The sequence below is a fragment of the Salarias fasciatus genome, chromosome 8, assembly GCF_902148845.1.
Source record: "Salarias fasciatus chromosome 8, fSalaFa1.1, whole genome shotgun sequence".
Classification (NCBI taxonomy): domain Eukaryota; kingdom Metazoa; phylum Chordata; class Actinopteri; order Blenniiformes; family Blenniidae; genus Salarias; species Salarias fasciatus.
Window position 1 is genome coordinate 8,048,553 of NC_043752.1, and position 19,728 is coordinate 8,068,280.

Genomic DNA, 19,728 nt, shown 5'->3' on the forward strand with positions numbered 1-19,728 from the left:
CACTGAAGTGGAGCCAATTTCAGTTTTTTTTTTCTTTTTTTTTTTTTTCCCCCCTGCTGCCCTTCAAGCAACTCAGAATGGCAAAAGCTTTTCTAGAAAACAGAGCGGCTGTCCACGCTGAGCGAGCACACGCTGATGTAACGACCCCGGCAACATGAAGTCCTGGAATTTACACGGTGTCGTGCTGCACGCCTTCTCAGCTTGTGCACCGAGGAGCCGCCTGCATTGCACTGGACTGCGGACTGACGCAACATTGACTCTCAAAGTGTGTGTGCACGAGTGTGTGTGAGGGAAAGCAATGCCTCTTCTTGACAAGCTGTCTCAGAGTCTGAACGGCTGAAAGGAGAGACTGCAACTTTCTTTTTTTTTAAGTGAAAAATGCATAATTTTTGTTGTAGAAAAGTTTCACGTTTACATGGCAACTATTTGAAAATGACATCCAGACATACAGAAACGGTAGAAACACTGAAAATGATGTAGTTTTCCTGTGGGGCCACTAGTGGGTGCTGCTGCACGCAAAAATACTGGAAAAAATTACTATTAGTGGTGACTCCAAAACCTAATTAGACAAATGAAATGAAAACAAATTACATCCTCAGACCTTAGGATAACGTCTTGAAGTTTTAAGTAAAAAACTGACCTTTTTAAAGTTGGAAACGTCTCGCATCAGACGATTAAGACTTGAAAACATATCGGCAGAGGTTTTCTGAGTGGAAGTCATGGTTGCTTCCAGCCCTTTACCACACATACTGTATAATATAACCTTGCATTGCTTTGAGAACACACAATAAAGAGCTCAGTATAAACCAACACTGGGCAGCGGCAAGCAAACGTGGAGGAGGGATGACTCAACGGGCTTGACATTCAGCATTTCCGACAGTCAATTATAAAGACCCAAACATGAGTTAAATGCAGGCTGGGAGCGTGTGGTTGTATAGTTTACCCAGATGATAAACCCACTTTGCACTGTCTTTATCTTTATTGAGGCAGCGAGACGCAGGAATTACAGCAGACTGGAGCTAGCTGGTTAGCATGCTAACATCAACTGTCTACAATCAAGAAAGCTAGCCAGAGACTCGCTGCAGCGGAAGCTAAAATTTACAGCACCGCGAACAATCAAGACGATTTCATTTTAGCATTAAAATGCACAAAGAAATGTGTGTGTCCACCGGGAATGCTAAAAAAAAAACAAACAAAAATGAAAAAGTGAAACAATACACCCAAGCACATTAGTGTTGATGAAGCCTAAAATTCACATTTCCTCTGATTGGCTAACCCCCTCATGTAAACAAGAACAAAGGACAATCTGTCCAGTACACCGGGATGTATAATGTGTGTGTGTGTGTGTGTGTGTGTGTGTGTGTGTGTGTGTGCCTCTGCACTTATTCAGACAAGAATAGCTGAGCATCAACTTCTTCCCCAAGCTAATCTAATTGAAACACCTCCACACTTACAGGCTGCACAACTCCGCTCGCAAGCATAACTTAATAATATCAAAGTGAAGTGATTCATTCTCCTGGACAGACTGTCCCAGCAGGGAATTGAACCGACATCGCAACCCCCACCCAACCCCTTTTTGGTCATTTCCAGTCTTCCAGGCTTCCTGCCGCCGCCTCCACTGTAATATTATATCACAGGACGACAGGGAAATGTCAAACAGTGGCCGAGGAGATTGGTCTGCGAGGCGTCCCCGCTGCGTGTTACACAATCAGGCAAACCGGCGGCCTCGCCAGCTGCGACCTAACAGTCTGAGAAAATGGCAAGACAAGGCTTGCAGGAGTGGAGAGGGTGGAGTTATTTGTGGTGTCTGTGGTCCAGAGGAGGGATGCAGATGTGTTTGATGAGGCGGCTATTAAATAAACCCATGCTGTGTGAGTGGTGCACTGAGTCTCTCACACACACACACACACACACACACACACACACACACACACACACACACACACACACACACACACACACACACCACTGATGGACGTTACCACCTGTGGTCACACTGACTGGATGAGCTGCTGTAGAGCTTATCCAATTCCTGCTGGCCCTCCGGAAAGGGAGATTATTCACCAAATAATCAAATCAATTCGTGTAACATCCTTAAGTATCCTCGATTTATCTTTTACATCTGCTTCATGTAAGTCTGTGGGAAACTGAAGGGTCCCTGAAATGCTAAAGCACGCAGATGAAGTGGCAATGCAAACGGTAACAACACACAAAGTGAATTAGAAAGTTGAAGCATGAACACAAAGTATACAAAAGCTGCAACACAAATACAGTCACAACACCCACTGCAAAAGCTGAAACTCAATAGCATCGCTATACAAACTCAAAAGGAACAAAAGTGATGCAAAAGCTGCAAAACAAAAGCCGCCAAACACAAACCAAAATAATTCAACACTAAAAAGCTAAGTCACAAAAGTCACAACACATACAAAGAGAAGTTTCATTGTAATGGCCATAGGACTGAAAAATGAGAAGAGCTTTAAAACGTGACTCACTGTATTCATGAGCACATGGTGAGATGCTCCTTGTCTGATTCACCTACTTTCCAAACTTCCCGCCAACCATCATGAAAGCTTCTTAATTTTGCATCGATAACAAGCTTCCGGCGCGGCGTCTCAGGATCCTGTTTAGTCTTCATAACATTTGGAGATAGTGCAAACTGTTTTTAGAGACAGAGGCTTTTGTGAGTGCCGTTGAGCTTCCTCAGTCGATTCCACCACAGAATCACTGCCTGAGGGCCCGACGATATGAGCTTTCAGCCTGGTCTTTCTCCAAGCCCTGCAGACGTCTGATAACCACACAGGAATCGTATCTGAGGCCAGCGCTACTTCAGGATCGAGGATTAAGAAACACCCCTGATGAAATCTACCAGTTCTTTTGTAATCTTGCTTGGAGAAATGTTTGTCTGTGCAGCCCTGGTGTTCCGGGACAAGTTGTTAATTAACTCAGTGAGTCATGAAATGATTCACCGGGTCAAACACTTAATATTCACCTTGACCGTCTTTTCAGAAATCAGTTCAGGACTTTGATGCAAGCATTCTAGGAACTCCGTCACTGGATTGTTCTGCCACAGGGTTTATAAGAAATTGTTGTGAGATTGTGTTAATTGTGTTACATTTGCAAATGGATTATTTCATTACCATTTTTTGACATCAGTTCTCCAAAAATAAAAGGGAGATAAACAAACTATCCTACTATTGCGCAGGTTGCCTCACTGTAAAGATAAATAAAGGGAAGTGGTTGCAGAGTAAAGCGCCAAGTTCCAGGATGGATCCATAACCTGAAGAGCAGCACCACCCTGTGGCCTGTGTGTGTTACTACAGGAATTCACCTTTCACGGCATTATGACAGTGGATGATTTCTTTTAGTCTGACTCAACTCTGCTCTTCTTATGTGAAAAAGGACAAAAACACAAAGAGGAATTGCAGGATTTACCGACAGTCTTCCCAGCATTCCGAGCTGGACCGTCAGGTTGAGAAGACTCTTTTAGTTTCTTCGACACCTGTCTGAATTGTGGCAATCCAGGCAATTCTTCATGCAGGGGAGTCAAATATAAGGCCTGTGGGCTGAAACCAGGGCGCATTCATTCCATCTTGAGTATCACATGGAGTTGGAACCAGGACTATTTGAGTTTGGTGCTTTTCTGTCATTTTTTCTCGACAAGAACAAACATTACTTCACAGCTGAGAGGCGACAACAGTGCAGAAAACCCTTCCATCAAAAATTATCTGTTTTTATCTTTTTTTTTTTTTCCTTTTTGATTCTGCTGAGACAAGAATTAATCACAGAAAGTTTGGAAATGAGGCAACATCAGCAAGAATAGCCCTGCAAAATTGATTTTTGCAAACATCTCATGTTTAGCTGGATAAAACTCTGCCATTTCCAATAAAACCTGAAAAAGAAAGAATAAACAAGACACGTGTAAACTGAACACAGGAGCTCCCATCCAAACGGACAGAAGCTGTTTAATGTACGGATCAGATACACTCGTCTGCACGTCTGCAGATGATTTCATTGGAAATCCTCTGATAGTTCGGTGATGGAGTTCATCTGGCGGCTCTCAGTGAAACCCGAGGCCGTCCAGCCAGTTTCCATTAAAATCTGACCTCCCTTCAGATCAGCTCTGATCGTCCTCCTGACCTGATATCTTCACTGTGTCTTTGTTGATATGTGTGGGTGGGGCCAGTTCCTGGACTGGAAGTATCCTCTGAGTCCCTGCAGGTCCACGGCGGGGAAGTACGCCCCAATGCGTTTCCTCAGCCACCATTTCCCCTGAGCTGCGCTGTCGCTGCCGGGCCGGCTGAACTTGTAGATGAAATGTTCTCCTCGAACCCACCTGGCAGGAGGACCGGAAGACAACGTTTTAATCTCTCCATTGAGGGATTCTTTTCCATATTCTCTTGTCATAAAGTGACATGAGGGCTTTTTGCTTCATTCACAACAGATTACAGAACAAAAACTTTTGTATTTCAAGCAATCCATGTTGATACAGTTTAGGGCCTATTCACAGTGAAGTGCCTCTGATTGTGACTTCCTGTTATTGTTGTCCGTGCTCCGGGTTACCTGGGAGGATCTCGGCCCTGGAAGGGGTTGTGCTGGAGCAGTGAGAGCACGGTGCTGTCGTTAGAGAGCAGCCGTCCCGCGATGTGGATCACAAACTCGCTCTGTTCGTAGGTCTGCGGCAGAGAAAACAGCGGAAAATAAACATTAAGTTGCACAGTCGTGCGACTTGTATAGGAGAATACAGTGACACATACCAGAAATGACCACTAGATGTCACTGTATGACAAGAAAACGCTGCTATAGAAAACCTCCATCACTCTGGTAAATAAACAGTTGTCAAATTTCAACATCACCTTAACTTGGATAAAACAAGCAGCAGCTCAGCATCTCACCTGGAAGGCAGCGAACCACATGAGCCAGTCCAGCCGGTAGTGGTACGGCGAGATGAGGCACGGCCGCCGGTAGACATCTCCCGGCTTACACAGGAATTGATACTCCTCCCAAACTGCCTCGGGGTCTTTGGGATCCGCGCTCAGCGTTCCCTGGAAGATCACCTCCGTCCGCTCTTTGGTGATGCTGCTCGCAGCGGGTCGGAAAACAACACGAAGCAGTAAATGCACTGAATTCCTTCCCTGAAATGTTTCGGGTCATAATGAGACATGCGGGTCAGAACTGATCCCGTACCTTCCGAAAGCCCCGTACGTGTTGACGATGCGCAGCGGGTCGAAGGAGGTGTTCATCACCTGTCTGGAACTCAGCAGGTTCATCACCACGGGGACGCTCAGGCAGCCAATCAGGACGCCCAGAGAGATGTTCACCACCCGGCGGATCAGCATACCTGACGGAGGGAGGACAAAGTTACATTCACTTTATTTGCTTGCCTAATTTTGTTGATGTTTTGAGGAATAACATAAAAATGTCACCGCTGGGTTTCAGAATTTGTACAGAAGATATTATGAAACAGTTTCTATATTCAGGCACAGTTCGTCAATTTTCTGAGTAAACTGTTTGGGTTTGTACAAACCGTCTCGTGTTTTGGGTAGTCTGAAGCCACTTCAGCTCGGACAGTTTCCAAGTTTTATTTTCCAGTTTTTCAGCACAAAAGTTGAATTTTGTCTGTTTTATCCATATTTTGTGTCATTCTCTTGGTACCGACTCATCTTTCTCGTTTGCCTGAAGCACTGCTGAACTTGCGGGCTACCCTTTGCACTTTTGGAGCCACAATCACTCAGAAACGGTGAGGAAAGTCAGATTTCACGTCAGATTTTCTTCCCTACAACTCTTACTTCATCTGAATGACCTTTTCTTCGCCTCACAAGGCAGACTTTCTGAAGCCTGCTTGAACGATTCACACAAACCCACACCAGATGCATTAAATATTCAAGATCTTCTGGTAAAACAGTTATTGTCTTCACTTTTACCACATTGGAAGCAGCCCCTGCATTATTAAAACTCAAAGCTAAAATCCCAAATCCCATCCCCCTTTATTCCCCTTGACTTCCTCCCTCCTGTGTGAGTCTCTCAACCTTCAATACCTTTGCTGGGTTTGTCACTGCGGCCGGATTTCTCCTCGTTCTGTATCTCCAGCACCGCCCTCCTCGACCCGGACCCGAACAGGAAGCCGAGCGACGCGTCGTCGAAACAGGACAGGCTGGGAACGATGGTGAGCCAGTTCAGGAAGCTGAGATTCCCGCTGATGATCAAAACCACCTTAAAGAGAAGATGTAGCAGCGAAGATGCAGAATTCGGCAGGAGTGACTTCTCTGGATTGAATTAGAATGCGTGAGTTCCAGCAGCTGCCGTGCGTGTTGCACCAATTCAGTTAGACAAATGCAATAAAACTTCCCCGTACATCAGCAGTTAAACCTGCTTAACGTGATAATGCTCTAATGTGTAAACATGTTACTATGTGTGGCTACACACAATGCCAGAGACAGAAACAAGTTTGAAAAACACAAATTCAACAACTGAGAAAGGACGGCTGAAGGAAAAATGACGATTAATCAGTGGATTGGCGAGTTGAAAATGGGTTTCTTTTTTTAAAATGAAACTTCATATTGTAAAAACAAGCTGATATATTAGTTTCTTCTATTAATATCTTCTATAAATTCAGTTTCATGAAGGATTGGATGTTCACCAAAGATGCCACCTGATTTCTTCAAGAGCATCAAACATGGCTGAAAAACAGCTGATCAAATCTACTTTAAAGTGAATAAAATGTGTGCTTCACTACCTTTCCGAGATTACTTGAATGAAACGGAATGAACAGAAAAACCCAACACTGTTTGGTTATGTGGGATTTGGGTGAATTTGGAGAGGAGTTTAGTTTTAAACACTGTCTCATGTGTGAATGGCTGGGTTTAACCAGCGGTGGTGACCTTTGGTCGTTACCTGGAAAAGGATCTGGATGGCCCCGTTGACCGCACACATCCGTCTGCCCATGAAGGTGAAGAAGGGCGCGATGAGCTCTATGAAGTGGTTGGACAGCGTCTCGAAGCGGTGGAACCACCACGGCGAGCGGTGCAGGTAGTACGAGATGGGGTTGGGAACCGGCTGCGTCTGAGATTCACATTAAAACGACACTGTCAAGACGTGAGGGACGGCTGTCCGCACAGTCCTGTCAAAGTGATCCATTTCGCCACTGACTTTCCTTCCACAGAAAGACTTTTTTTTAACCTTTTTGGAGAGTAATTTACGGGTGAACATTTCCATGTACAAATGAAGATGGAAGTTTTATTTAAATGAAGGCAACCCCCACCTACGCACCCGCTCTGGCTTCACACAGCGCTGTGGACTGTTTGTGTGATGCATGAGGCGGCTGCCAGCAAACCGTGAAATAGCCCAAACAGAGTCAGGTAAGGTAGAGGAAAGTAAATATAGCACAGAAATAGGCAGCGGGGGAAAAAAAGAAAACATGTCTGCTGGCCTGGTCATCTGTACTCGCATTGTAATTATGGAGAAGGGAAAAAAAAAAACAAACAAAAAACTGGTAGCTCACCCAGAAGAGCTTTGGAAATTTAAAGGCGGAGAAGCTGAAACCTCAGACAAGCACACAGAACGGCGACTATCCCCGAAACGAGCAGATCTGCAGGTCCTGCCGTGGATGTGAAAGGGCGCAGTGTGTCAGAGGGGTTAATAAGGCTTCACCTGGCGCCAGCGGCTTCCGGGTCTGTGTGTGGGAGAGAAAATCCACCCTCCACCCCCCGAACCCCACCCCGCTCCGGGAATGTCAACGGCTCCAGCCGGACCAGGTGAGAGAGAAGCTCGGCCGGCGTTTACATCGCCATCTCACCACGACACAAAGTGTCAAAGTCATTGTAGTTGAGTGGGCCGAACACACGAAACCCAAATGTTTCCAAAGGTTTCCTCTGGAAACTCCATCATTTTTCCATTGTCACTTCAGAACAGTTGCTGTAGTTTTTTTCGTTTAGTTTTTTTTCCCACAATATACTTTGGAAGCACATGTTATGACAACTAATAACTTCATAAAAATGTGTTTTATTAAAATGATTTCTGGTTTTGTCCTCAAATTATTCATCTTCGACAGCTGGTTACAGGTCTTCCTGTGATTGCTGATTTCACAGATTTAACATCAAGGCTCAGCCGACCAGGTACTATAGCTGTCTTTTGGAAGTGACAAAGCCCTCATGCCCGTGTGTTTCAGGCAGGAAGGACATTTCTCCACTTCGAGCATGTTCTGCCGGAATAAGAGTGCCACCTTGAGCCGTCAGAGCCGGTCTGCTCCCGCCTGTGGTAATTACATGAGGCAGATCCTCCTGCGTCGAGACTCCCACAGGGGGAAAAACAAACACTCTGTGTGAGAGTTATTGAAATCCACGGCGGCGGCTGGCGTGATGTGCTGTCTCGGCCTGACGCGGAATCACTCCTGTCTTGTCGTTATTCAGGATGTTTCAGCGTGTGCGGACCAGACGGGTCCAGCTTTCCTGGCAGTGAAGACTCGAGGAAACATGAGAAGAGTCCACTGCAGTGAAGGAAATGCAACACCGTGCAAGAAGAACACTTGATTTTTTAAAATCCTTAATGTACAACTCCGTCAGCAGGGCTGGAAACATAAAGAGAACATGCCGTCTTCTGTACCTCGTAGTGGTAATCCATGCACGTCAGATCTCTCCAGCATTTGTCGCCTCTGATTTTAATGAGACCCTGAAAAAAACAAAACAAAAAAAGAGAACATCTGTTAGACTGTGCGCTCACAACAGTTTCCACATTCATGTGAATTTAGCAGTGGAACGGCCATGGTGCGTGATGACTGAATTTAGGTGTACACCAGTCACCTTGTAGTGAACTCACTTTATTCTGACACTGCAGGGACTTTATCTACATTACAGGAAAACGTCAAAACTGATGCATCAAACCGTCACGTGGCTGGCATGAAATACATGAGAAAATCGCATTTCTAACCAGCTATTTAAAAAGAATCAGTCATGAGGTCCTGAAATGTCATCAGTCAGAGCTTGATAGATGAATCTAGAACAAAACCACTGCGGTCCATGCAGAGTGTGAAAAGCCACAAGGAAAGGAAACCAATGGAAATTGAGCAGGATTTCATCAGGAATATAACTTACAGGCCCTTCCAAGCGTACATAAGAAAGATGGTGGGAATTTGTGCACAAATTCTTCTCCTTTCAAAAGTAATAACCAGGAAATCTCCATTACCTTCGTCACCACAAGGATTCAGTGAAAACAACTGTTAAATGTACGTCAAAAAGGGGGGACTTTGCCCGTTCCAAAACAACCGAGGGTCTAACCACAGGCCCAGTCTTCCAGGTACGCCACAACTTGGACGAGAACGCATCTGTCGTGAGGTGAACCGCCGTGTTTTTAGAGCCAACGACCGGCGAGAAAAGGTTCGCCCTGGAAGCAAAGGCTGAAAATGGGGAGTGTGAGTGAAGAAAGCAACGGGATCAGGAAGAAAGCATTCAGTACTTCAACACACAACGTGCTTCTCCTCATCAAGCATTCTGCCTTTTATTCCTCCTGCTGCTTGCTTTATGTACTTACTTACCTTTCTGTATATTGCATATTTTGTATTGGATTTATTTTTCAAATAGTTTAATAAATTTTATACTTCTAATCTAAATGCTTTAACTTGGTAGTTTTTGGCATATATCAATGAATTGCTGACAAAAAGCTACACCCTTTAGGATCAATCGGGCTTTGCGCACCTGATACCTTCAATTTGGTGTCCCATCAGATGTTCACAGTCAGAGTGAATATGTCAATTCCCACTAAACGACGTCACCCTCCCAGCAGCCTGACCTTATTCAAATTCACATTTACACTCCAACCAAATGCCAGACAGCCTGTAAATACCAGCGTTTCTCATTAAGCAAAGTATTCCCAACAGTCTGCTAATGATGCTCCTGCCAGCAGCACAATGCACAGTCCAGTTCAGAAACCAGAGGTTTAAAGTAGAAAGGAAAACATGTAATGTGCTAAATATCAATTAATCCACTTATCGAGAATCCCAATCAAAAAAAAAAAAAAATGCTTACACTCTGTTATAAACACTGTTGTATGGTTTAAAATATAACAAATTACAGTCAGAAATAATTCCGGGAGATTGCCCAGGAGACATTCATCTCATTAATAGTAGCCTTGGTTTCTCATGTCTCGTCAGTCTCGGTGTCACAACAATTTAAAGTCCAAATACAATTTCTAAGTTGTCCAGTCGTGCAAACAGGCGCCCTTTCATGCAGACCTGGAAAAACAAACACTCACTTTCAACCACATTAACTGCATTCTGACAGGCACAAACACTCATCTCTTTCCTAACTACAGTTTGTACAGAATACAGTACGGAGGCTAAATGTCTCAGTCGCTTTGACATTGTGGAGAAGCACTCTGTAAATGTTTTGAGGGTTTAAATTTTGTGCTAAACAAATAGTCTGTAATTAATTATAAATAGAAGGTAAGACATGGACAGTCTGTCATCCTAAATGTGAATACAGATATTTCATGCAGCTCTGAGAGCCGAAGGCTGTCAGCCGTTTCACCAGGGATGCGCCAATTTTCAATTTTAAGTTGGTAATTTTGATTTGTGGTGAACAAAATGACCTGTTTAAACTTATTACTGAATGTCCAGTATATTATGGGTAGTTACTTTTCCCAAAACAAAAAAGCTTTGCAGTCAATATGTTAAAAAGAAGAAGAAGAAGCAGCATTCCACGCATTACAACAGGGTTCTCTGCAGTCTTGGTGCTTGGACTCTTAATCATAATCATACTTCCATGCAAATCAGAGCAATTACATTTGGGGTTCCTCAAGGCTGCATTCTGGGCCCACCCTCTTTAAACATCTTAATGACAACAACAACATCATGTGCTGTCAAACATACGCAGACGACACCAAAAACATCACTCAGACTGCAGTCCATTCAAAGCACTAAGTGAATGTCCTGAAAAGAGCTAAGTAAATCACTTTGAATTAGACTGTTGCTGCAGTGAAGCATAGAAATAAAAACTGCCTTGCTTAACTCTTACTGGGCTTGGATCAAGCTGGAAGTCTTTGTTATCTGTGGACTTCAGCCATACTGACTAGACTGAACCATCAGAGGCTGCGTTACTGCTTAGAAGAAAAACCAAAATGACTGGGAACCCAAAAACATGACCACACCGCCGAAATATCCCCTATAAAAGCAAAGCTTCAGTCCGAAAACATTAATTCTCCGATGTATATGAGCTGGAGGTCCGTGAACCTCGTAATGTGCTTGCAGAGAGAGGGAAAAACTTAAAAGGCTGCGCAGGCTGCATATCAATCAGCAGTAAGAAATGCTGCTTTTTTTTCTTCCCCCACACTCTTCCCTATTTTAAGTATTTACAGTATTTCACAGTTAATGAACCGCAGCGGCTGCTAAAATCCAATTAGCTCGGCTATGCCTGATTACCCTCACAGTCGACTGCTGGTGTAAACAAGCTGCCGCCATGCAAATTAAAAGGCATCTCAGCAGCCTAATATCCTCTCCCCTCACAACCTCCCTGGTAAAAAAAAGAAGAAGAAAAAACACACGACCCCTCATGCTAATGAGGACACCCACACAGGTAATTAATGCATTTATTAGCGAATGCTTCAGTGTCTTATTTAGCATATGGTCTGTCATTAGTTAGGTGTTTTTTTTTTTGTATTTTTGTGGCTGTGATTGTGTTTAAACGGCCTGCTGTGCCCGGTATGATGGAAGTTCCCCGCGTTTTAATGAGCCAATTATGTAGCACACGAAGTACAAGTTCAGTTTTATGTAACTCAGTGAAACTAAGGGAAAGAGTTATTGTCTCCTTTTGAACCTACATTCTTGGTTTTCATGTCAAAGTGACCAATTATTACCATCCCACACATTCTCTCCTGCACATATAATGTTTCACTTGTGGGCGTTGGTAATGAATTCAATACCGACTGAACACATGTTAGAGTCAACTGCCTCATGATGGAAGTTCAGACTCCAGGAACCGCTCCATTCAGACGAGGTCAGGCTCATCACTGATTTCTTTAAATAGTGCTCCAGTCAAAACACGAGATTTTCTCCTTTTTTTTAAATTTTAACTTGGCTTGTTGCTATACTGTGGACACATGAAGAGAAGTGAACCGAGAAGACACCCATAGTAATGCAGATTATTTACCAAACTTAACACAATTTGCCCCAGAGGTTTATAAAACTGAAAGACGAGAGAGATCATTCATTTCTGGTCAGCTATAGATTATTGTAAATACTTAACAGATTTTATTTGCGTGTATGCAGCTTTTTTTTCTTGATAAATAAAGATTTCCTGCCTTACTAACAGTTCTGCAAATATCTAACATTTGTCTAAAAACCCCGCTAAAGCAGTGACTGACAGATAAAACGTGCCTGGTGGTCTGAAGTCTGCCGGTGGAAACTGTCAAACAAGCGGACATGTTGTTCAGTCCGTCGTGTATTTGCCTTAGCTTTGCCAAATTAAAAAAATAAATAAATAAAAAATAAAAAAACACTGGCAGAGAGTTTTACAGCAGAGCTGTGCTCCCCGAGGTCCTGAGCTAAAATCAGGACGGCAAACACCGGGAGACCCGAGGGAATCCTGCTGTTGGGAAATGGTGGCGTTCCTGTATCCTAGTTTGTTTAGAAAGAGGTTTTACTGTGTTTGACGTCTTGAACCACCTGACGCATAAATGTGCGAGCAGTAAAAAGAAGAAAAAAGACCGACTTGGCTGGAATGGTTTAAATCTACTCTCTTTGTGAGGCTGAGTACTCACGGCTCCCAGCATGATGCGGACAATGAGCCATCTGAACGTCCAGATGCAGATGGCCGAGGGGGGGCATCGGCGGGGGAACTGGGACAGAGTCCACAGCGGACACAGGAAGATGGCCAGGAAGCCCGTCTCCAACAGCTGGCTCTCCCAACCTGCACAAACAAGCACCGTCAGGGTCCCGTACGTGTTTTCCCCACAGCTCACTGCAGCACACAGTTAGAAATAATCTCTAAAAGGTTTCCAGGCCGAGATGATACACCTGAAGTGGCTCCAGAAAAGGACTCGATGTGACATTTCTGAAGTGGATACAAATGAGACGAGACGAACAATGGCAAACTCAACTCAAGTATCACTGGAGTTTTACAGTTTGTTGTCTGGTGCAGAGATAATATCCTGAATATGATGCTAAAGCAAGGTGAATATGATTATGTTGTGGCTTTCCCGGCAGTCCTTTAGCTGTTGCGGTTTGTGTTGTAACTTTTACAACTCGTGTAGCAGTTTTTGCTCTCCGGTTGCAGCTCTGGTCTTTGTATTGTGGACTTATTAATTCAAGTTCATTTGTCTGCTCGCTCTTGAGTTGTAGCGAAAATTCTGGATTAATGTGGATTTTACTAAAACTCACAATTGTAAACAGCAGAGTGAAGCTCCAGGAGAACCAGGACCGACTGCACAAACTGTCGCTACAGACAGCAGGATTCCTCTGGAAACCGTGGGGGACTGGACTCAAATCTCAGGCATCCAGTTGGTCCAGTATTTGTTGAGGTATCCATGTCAGTCTGGACCAAAATTATGGACCAGTAAAATTATATTCCAGTTCATCTTATGAAATGTAATTTTGTAGCTCTAATTTTTATTTAAAGTGGTTGCTGGACAGCAATGTCTGCCACTAATGTCCAGAACAGGATGAAAAATAAAAAGTTTTTCAGTCTAGACTCAAACAATCAGATGAGCTTCGTCTGCAGAGCTGAATTGTGTGAAAGTCCGTCCGCAGTGAAAGGACGACAGTGAGGGATTGAGAGAAAAGGCTCAATCTTATTTTTTCTGTGTAGCGTAATGGAAGCCACAGCGCTCGGCCACAGACATGGAGCTGGCATCTCTGACTACGAAGTGTCATTAACCAATCACTGACCGAGCCACCGATCTGGGCCAAAGCCCTTCAGCAAACCTCTTATTTATCCTGTCTTCGCCACAGTTTACTGGGTTCAACAAGTTACAGCATGGCGCTCGCGGTGCAGGCTTCCTCCGATCACCGACGGCAAAATAGATATCAGGACTCCAACATTCTTTTATAGTTCAGGACCAACCTCATATGTCTCCACGCTTTGAAGGAATAAACTACGGAGGCGACAGTCACACAGCATGCATTAGTGCACAATTAGGACCTAATGCTCAGAACTGATGCTCAGGTTTGGCTGGCGGAGATATTTCTGAAAAAGTGGCTGATATCAGATTCCAGGACCTCACAGGCAGCACACTGTGGCATCAGGGGAAGAACTGCAGGCTGGGTTATGTGACGCAGACGATAAGGAGGAACAGTGTGTGAGTCTGTGTGTGTGTGTGCGTGTACTCGTTCTGGTGTATCATGGGAGTATGTATCACTTTGGACAAAACAATAGAGATCCCCTTTCAGGAGGTCTGCAGGTTTAATGCATGTTTTTATTTAAGGTTATCATTGTTCAGTAGTAATTTTGAGTTAGCCAATATAAATCAATATATTGATCATGTCAAGCAAAGAAAGTGTGTGTGTGAGCGAAGCAAAGTGTGTGTGAGCGAAGGCTGCACATTATATTGCAAATTTGTCATGATAGTGACACCAACAACCACAATATAAATATTTTCAAAGTGCCCATGCCCAATACAGTCAAAAATATAAAACAATGTCTGTTTAGCAGGAACGTGGGAAAGCCAAAGCTCCTCTGACAAAATGACTACTGATGCAGAAACTCATCTCACATGAATACTTTGTGTCTAATCCACATCTTCTTCTCAAGCAGAGACAAAGGAAGCCTTGGTGGCGCGAGAGGAGGTTCACTTACCAAAGGAATACCTAGAAAGACACAAAACCATCCGTCAATACAGGAAACAGAAGTTTTAGAGTTTTAATAAGTACAAGTAACAGATTCATTCTTTTAAGGTACGAATTATTGTTTACATGGTTAAAACTGGAAAAAGGAAATTTATCAAAGTTGCATTAATTCTGTTCTGGGAAATGCTGTTGAAAACATGAACAATGGCAGCTACACAGACATTCATATAAACATATGATAAGAGTTGGATTGTTATCATTACGTATACATGGTGATGGAATTGGGGTTGGAGCATTTTTCAAAAAGTTGAATCTTCCCCTTTTACAACGAGGTGGAACTTTTTTTTTTCAAAAAGTTGCATTGATTAGCATTTTCAGTGGCTCCAAGCACCGTTTTTTGTAAACAGACACGCAAAACACAATGGAACTTTTATGTTTTCTCTTGAAAACGTTGCCGTGTATGTGATTGTGGGAATGAAGGATTGTGGGAATTCTACAGGACACACAAACTCACTAACATTTAATAGAATTTATATGGTCTGCTGCATTCTTTTTCTGATGTGTGCAAATCAAATTTTAACAACCTCGTAGTGCACACAGTCTCCCGTGACCTCTCGTGTCCTGAACCTCAGGTTGAGAAACCACTGTCCTCCATCACACTCACCACAGCTGCCCCACGTTGACCAGGGAGTGGTAAAGCACCCACAGCGCCGCCATGATCAGCATGTTGGCTGTCCCGGTGACCAGGACGAACCCGGACAGCGCCATGCCCGCCAGGGCCACGCCGTCCAGGTTGGCGTCCATGTCGCTCCAGCTCAGGAACCACAGGACGGACGGGGTGTAGGCCAGGGCGGCCACGCCGATCTTCCCTCCCACGTAGCGTTTGACGCTGTTCAGGTAGCTCTTGCAGGGCATCAGGCCGTGCTCGCCGATCAGCTGCTTGTTCTGGTTGTATGCAACGCTGAACGCCACAACTGTGAAAAGAAGAGAGATGATGAGTTCGCTTCTGAAGCATCATGTTTTCAGCAGATGTTTTCTAACACCAAGTTATCCCAGATACTCAAGAGCATTCACATTTTCAAGATCCTGGTCTTCACTCAGTCTAATTCATTTAATACCTTGATCTTATGCCATGGGATGTTCTGGTCTTGACTTGTTATTTAGTCTCGTTATGAAGCTTAGTGTGCTGGGGTCGTGGCCTTGAGAAAATGTATGATTCCAGCAGTTTCAATCGAGTTTGCTGATTTTTATCGAGAAATCGTCAGATCTGGCAACCGCTACCCACGCCCCCATCTACTGTAAACAGGGGATCTCAGGGGTTTAAAACTGACCCAATAAAGTTATTGCAAACTAAGAAACACATATTTATCACTACTTAAGGGATATTGTGAAGAACATGACTGAAAAGAAGTTTATTTATCGCGTGTGAAGTTCCCACGCTGACTCGGGACTCACAGTAAATAAAGGAGACGGAACGAAGCAGCACGATGCGGGTTAACCAGAAGGTTCCGGGTCGGAGCCGCGGCTCCGGGAGCCGCCGGCCCTTCTCTCCCTTTTCCCCCGGGTCCGCTTCATTTCTTCCGCCACTCGGTGCACAGTCCGCCTCGGTCCTCCCGCTGTCCACACGGCGCTTCCTCACCTGGCTCTCCGAGCTCTCTCCGCTGGCCGCCATCGTTCCCGGAGGTCCCGGTCACGTGACATCAGGCACGGAAAATATTATTTTATATTTTTATATGACGTTTTTGTTTTCAAAAACCAATTCAATCATGTGGGTATTTTGTTTTTTAAAAAGTATATATTAATAATAATCGTCCCAGTCATTAATAAAAAAAAAACCCTGTCACGTGACCCGTATCATCATCGTCATCATAATTATCATTAATTATTATTGTTATTATTATTATTATTAGAAGGCACAAATACTTTGAGCTAGACTAACCTGCTTTAAAGGTGCAAAATAATAAAGTTTTATTTATTAATTGCCAAAAAAGAGCATCAAGTGAGCGTCTGAATAATTCCAAACCTTCATGCAAATTACTTTAACGCATTATTAGGACTATTTACAGTGTTAACGGTGTTCTGTTTTCTCCATGTGGAAAAAAAAAACTCGGACACGTTCTTGCCAAAGCCAGTCGGGCGCCAATGGGAGGAGAGACATAAATGCATAAAAAGGTTGAAATCGTCCAGTGGTGGGTCAAACGCTGCCTGGCTGTGTAGGGGTGTGTGAGCTGGAATGGAAAGTTTAGCTCCTGGATCCTGGGAGTGGACTTGTTTTCCCGGTGATGCTGTCTTCTTGTCCCGTCTGAGCCGTGCGCCTTTACGCATTTGGAGAACTTCTCTGAAGTTCAGCACGCAGTAGATCACAGTTTTTCCAAATATGACTGAGGAGAATAAACCATTGACGGAGCATCCGTGCAGCCCGGCGGGGAGCGACGTGTCCACGTCCCGATCGGATTCCGACCCCCCGACCTCTCCTGCGGGGTCCGAGGCGCACGAGGCGCCGCGTATCTTTACGCGCGGGGCGGAGAGCTTTCAGGAGGACGAGCGTTTCCCCGCGTGCATCCGGGACGCGGTGTCGCAGGTGCTGAAAGGCTACGACTGGTCCCTGCTGCCGGTGCCGGGTCACGGGGAGCGGGGCCAGAAGAGCAAACCGCACGTGAAGCGGCCCATGAACGCGTTTATGGTTTGGGCGCAGGCGGCGCGCAGGAAGCTGGCGGACCAGTATCCCCACCTGCACAACGCGGAGCTGAGCAAGACCCTGGGCAAGCTGTGGAGGTGAGGGGAGGCCGGTGCGTCTCAGTCATCCACATTTTGAAAATACTATAGCTTCAAGGCAACAAATTCATCTAAAGCAGGAGTGTCAAAGATAAGGCTGGTGGCCCAAAATCAGCCCAAAAGAGGCTCCAGTTCGGCCTGTTAAGTGGTGTCTGAACTAAAATGTGTTTGACATCCCAGGTCAAAACTGAATAGAAAAAAAGCAACTACTACCTTCTGAAATATGGTGATTCAAAACAATCAGCAACTAAATTAATCAACTGACTAACAAGCAGAACTGGAAGTAATGATTTACAAATAAGGTTTTGTATATTTGAGAACCTTAAATCCACTCTACATAATCTACTTCATTATTTCAGTAAGTCCAGAATCTGAACTAATATTAATGATTATTGATCCACAGTCTTGTTTGTTGAAATAACTTTATATTCTCCATTGTTTTTGTCACAAATGTGTTTTGAATGTACACATCAGTCAAAATTTATGAACATTGCAGTTAAATAACAACTAAAACTTCAGATTTTTTTTTGACTTTGACTCACAAATGAGTGTATTTGGAGAAAAATAACAGGAGTTGTCCTGAATTACAAGATTTCACTGATTTAAAGGGCAAATTAATGTTGAACAAGCCTTATATTAGTCAATGTTGGATTGTTGTGAGTGACTTCAACACTGCAGTTTCTTGTGAAAAGTATCAGATTCTTCAGAAGTACATTTCATTGAATTAAAAAATGGAATTACTCTCATAATTCTTGCACTCAAAAGGGAAAAGTTCCCTACAAGACACCCAGAACTGCAGTCAGGTATCACCGTACTGCTGCAGCACGCAATTCAATTTGATTCTCAACGATTTATTTTCCAAACACCACTCCATCGTGAGAATCGTTCAAGAGTTGTAAATTAATCTCTATTTTCACTGCTCATGATATGGAATCATTAAACGAAGGTAAAAGTGTTTCAATTTGTCAATTAACGCCTTCCTGTCCTCCTTAAGACTTCTCTCTGAAACCGAGAAGCGTCCCTTCGTGGAGGAGGCCGAGAGGCTGCGGATGCAGCACAAGAGGGACTATCCGGACTACAAGTACCAGCCGCGAAGACGCAAGAACGCCAAGCCGAGCCTGCTGGACTGCCGACCTCTGCCGGTCCCTCAGCATCAGCCTCAGCACCGGCAGGGCCTGTGTAAGACAGAACCAGGGGAGATGCAACACCACTTCCATCCAGACCGCACAGGTGATGTGCATCACATACGATGGAAATACATGTTTGCACAAAAATATGTAGGTTAATGTTTTATTTTATTTTATGTATTTCTATGGCCCATCTACATCTACAGGGAGACAGAGCCTGAGCAGCTTGACTCTGCTGTGTAAAAACTATCGGTATTGCCTTGGTTCTACCTTCCAGGTCAGTCCCACGGACCGCCGACGCCTCCCACCACTCCTAAATCCGACCTGCCCATCGGCAGCATGAAGCACGAGGACCGCCGGCCTTCTGACGCCATCTCCTGTTCCGCTCCTCCTTTCCCCGCCAGTCGTCACATCGACTTCAGCAACGTGGACATCTCGGAGCTCAGCACCGACGTCATCGGCGCCATCGACGGCTTTGACGTCCACGAGCTGGACCAGTACCTGCCCCCAAACGGCCACGGCTCCGCAGCCCCCACCCCTCCGGACACCAGCAGCCGTTCTGGATCGTTCGCCCCACCCGGCGCTCACGGGATCTTAAGCTGGAACCCAAAAACCTCCATTGGGATGCCTGTCGGAGCGTCGCCGTCATCTTCCAGTCGCGACGCCGATGGAGGCTTCAGCCCAAAATCTCATATTAAAACTGAACAGATGAGCCCGGGCCACTGCGCCTCCTCTTCTACCCCTCCCCCACCATCGCACCAAACCCAGTGTCCCGCCCAATGCTCAGGAACGTCCTCCTCCTCCTCCTCCTCCGCCCCTCAGTCAGAGCACACTGACCTTCAGAGCTCGGGCATCTTCGGCGCCTTCTCCGGTTACCCAGCCAGCCTGTATCAGTACCCGTACTTCCACTCTTCCCGTAGGTCCTACGCCGCGCCGCTTATCAACAGCCTGGCCTTGGCGCCGCCTCCGCACAGCCCTCCCTCCAGCTGGGAGCAGCCGGTCTACACCACTCTCACAAGGCCTTGAAACGGACGAAAACTGTAAAGACAGAAGTAA

General features: G+C 44.9%; 2 protein-coding genes across 3 annotated transcripts; one reads left to right on the top strand and one right to left on the bottom strand.

The window, feature by feature from the left end:
• Nucleotides 1-3,928: 3,928 nt before the first annotated feature.
• lmf1 (lipase maturation factor 1) lies at nucleotides 3,929-16,452 on the bottom strand. Its single transcript, XM_030097905.1, has 11 exons — nucleotides 16,226-16,452; nucleotides 15,435-15,744; nucleotides 14,781-14,791; nucleotides 12,748-12,896; nucleotides 8,602-8,667; nucleotides 6,895-7,062; nucleotides 6,039-6,213; nucleotides 5,188-5,341; nucleotides 4,896-5,079; nucleotides 4,564-4,676; nucleotides 3,929-4,336 (listed from the first exon to the last, which is right to left on the bottom strand). Exons 1-11 carry the CDS (start codon nucleotides 16,440-16,442, stop codon nucleotides 4,150-4,152), a joined length of 1,734 nt encoding a protein of 577 aa, XP_029953765.1. The 5' UTR covers nucleotides 16,443-16,452; the 3' UTR covers nucleotides 3,929-4,149.
• Nucleotides 16,453-16,993: 541 nt separating this feature from the next.
• sox8a (SRY-box transcription factor 8a) lies at nucleotides 16,994-19,698 on the top strand. 2 transcript variants are annotated; one of them, XM_030097906.1, is made up of 3 exons: nucleotides 16,994-17,545; nucleotides 18,540-18,775; nucleotides 18,950-19,698. In XM_030097906.1, exons 1-3 carry the CDS (start codon nucleotides 17,148-17,150, stop codon nucleotides 19,696-19,698), a joined length of 1,383 nt encoding a protein of 460 aa, XP_029953766.1. In that variant the 5' UTR covers nucleotides 16,994-17,147. The 2 variants fall into 2 exon arrangements, with proteins under 2 accessions (XP_029953766.1, XP_029953767.1); XM_030097907.1 differs by having other exon boundaries at nucleotides 18,540-18,744; nucleotides 18,943-19,698.
• The last annotated feature ends 30 nt before the right edge of the window (nucleotides 19,699-19,728 follow it).

Excerpts from the sequence above, each read along its gene's own strand:
- lmf1 (XM_030097905.1), bottom strand. The coding sequence starts at position 16,442 with ATGGCGGCCAGCGGAGAGAGCTCGGAGAGCCAGGTGAGGAAGCGCCGT. Across the intron at positions 15,745-16,225 it reads TTCCGTCTCCTTTATTTACT|TTGTGGCGTTCAGCGTTGCA; the intron begins GTGAGTCCCGAG and ends TTCTTTTCACAG. Across the intron at positions 5,080-5,187 it reads ACGTACGGGGCTTTCGGAAG|CATCACCAAAGAGCGGACGG; the intron begins GTACGGGATCAG and ends CGCTGCGAGCAG.
- sox8a (XM_030097906.1), top strand. The coding sequence starts at position 17,148 with ATGACTGAGGAGAATAAACCATTGACGGAGCATCCGTGCAGCCCGGCG. Across the intron at positions 17,546-18,539 it reads ACCCTGGGCAAGCTGTGGAG|ACTTCTCTCTGAAACCGAGA; the intron begins GTGAGGGGAGGC and ends GTCCTCCTTAAG. Across the intron at positions 18,776-18,949 it reads CTTCCATCCAGACCGCACAG|GTCAGTCCCACGGACCGCCG; the intron begins GTGATGTGCATC and ends TCTACCTTCCAG.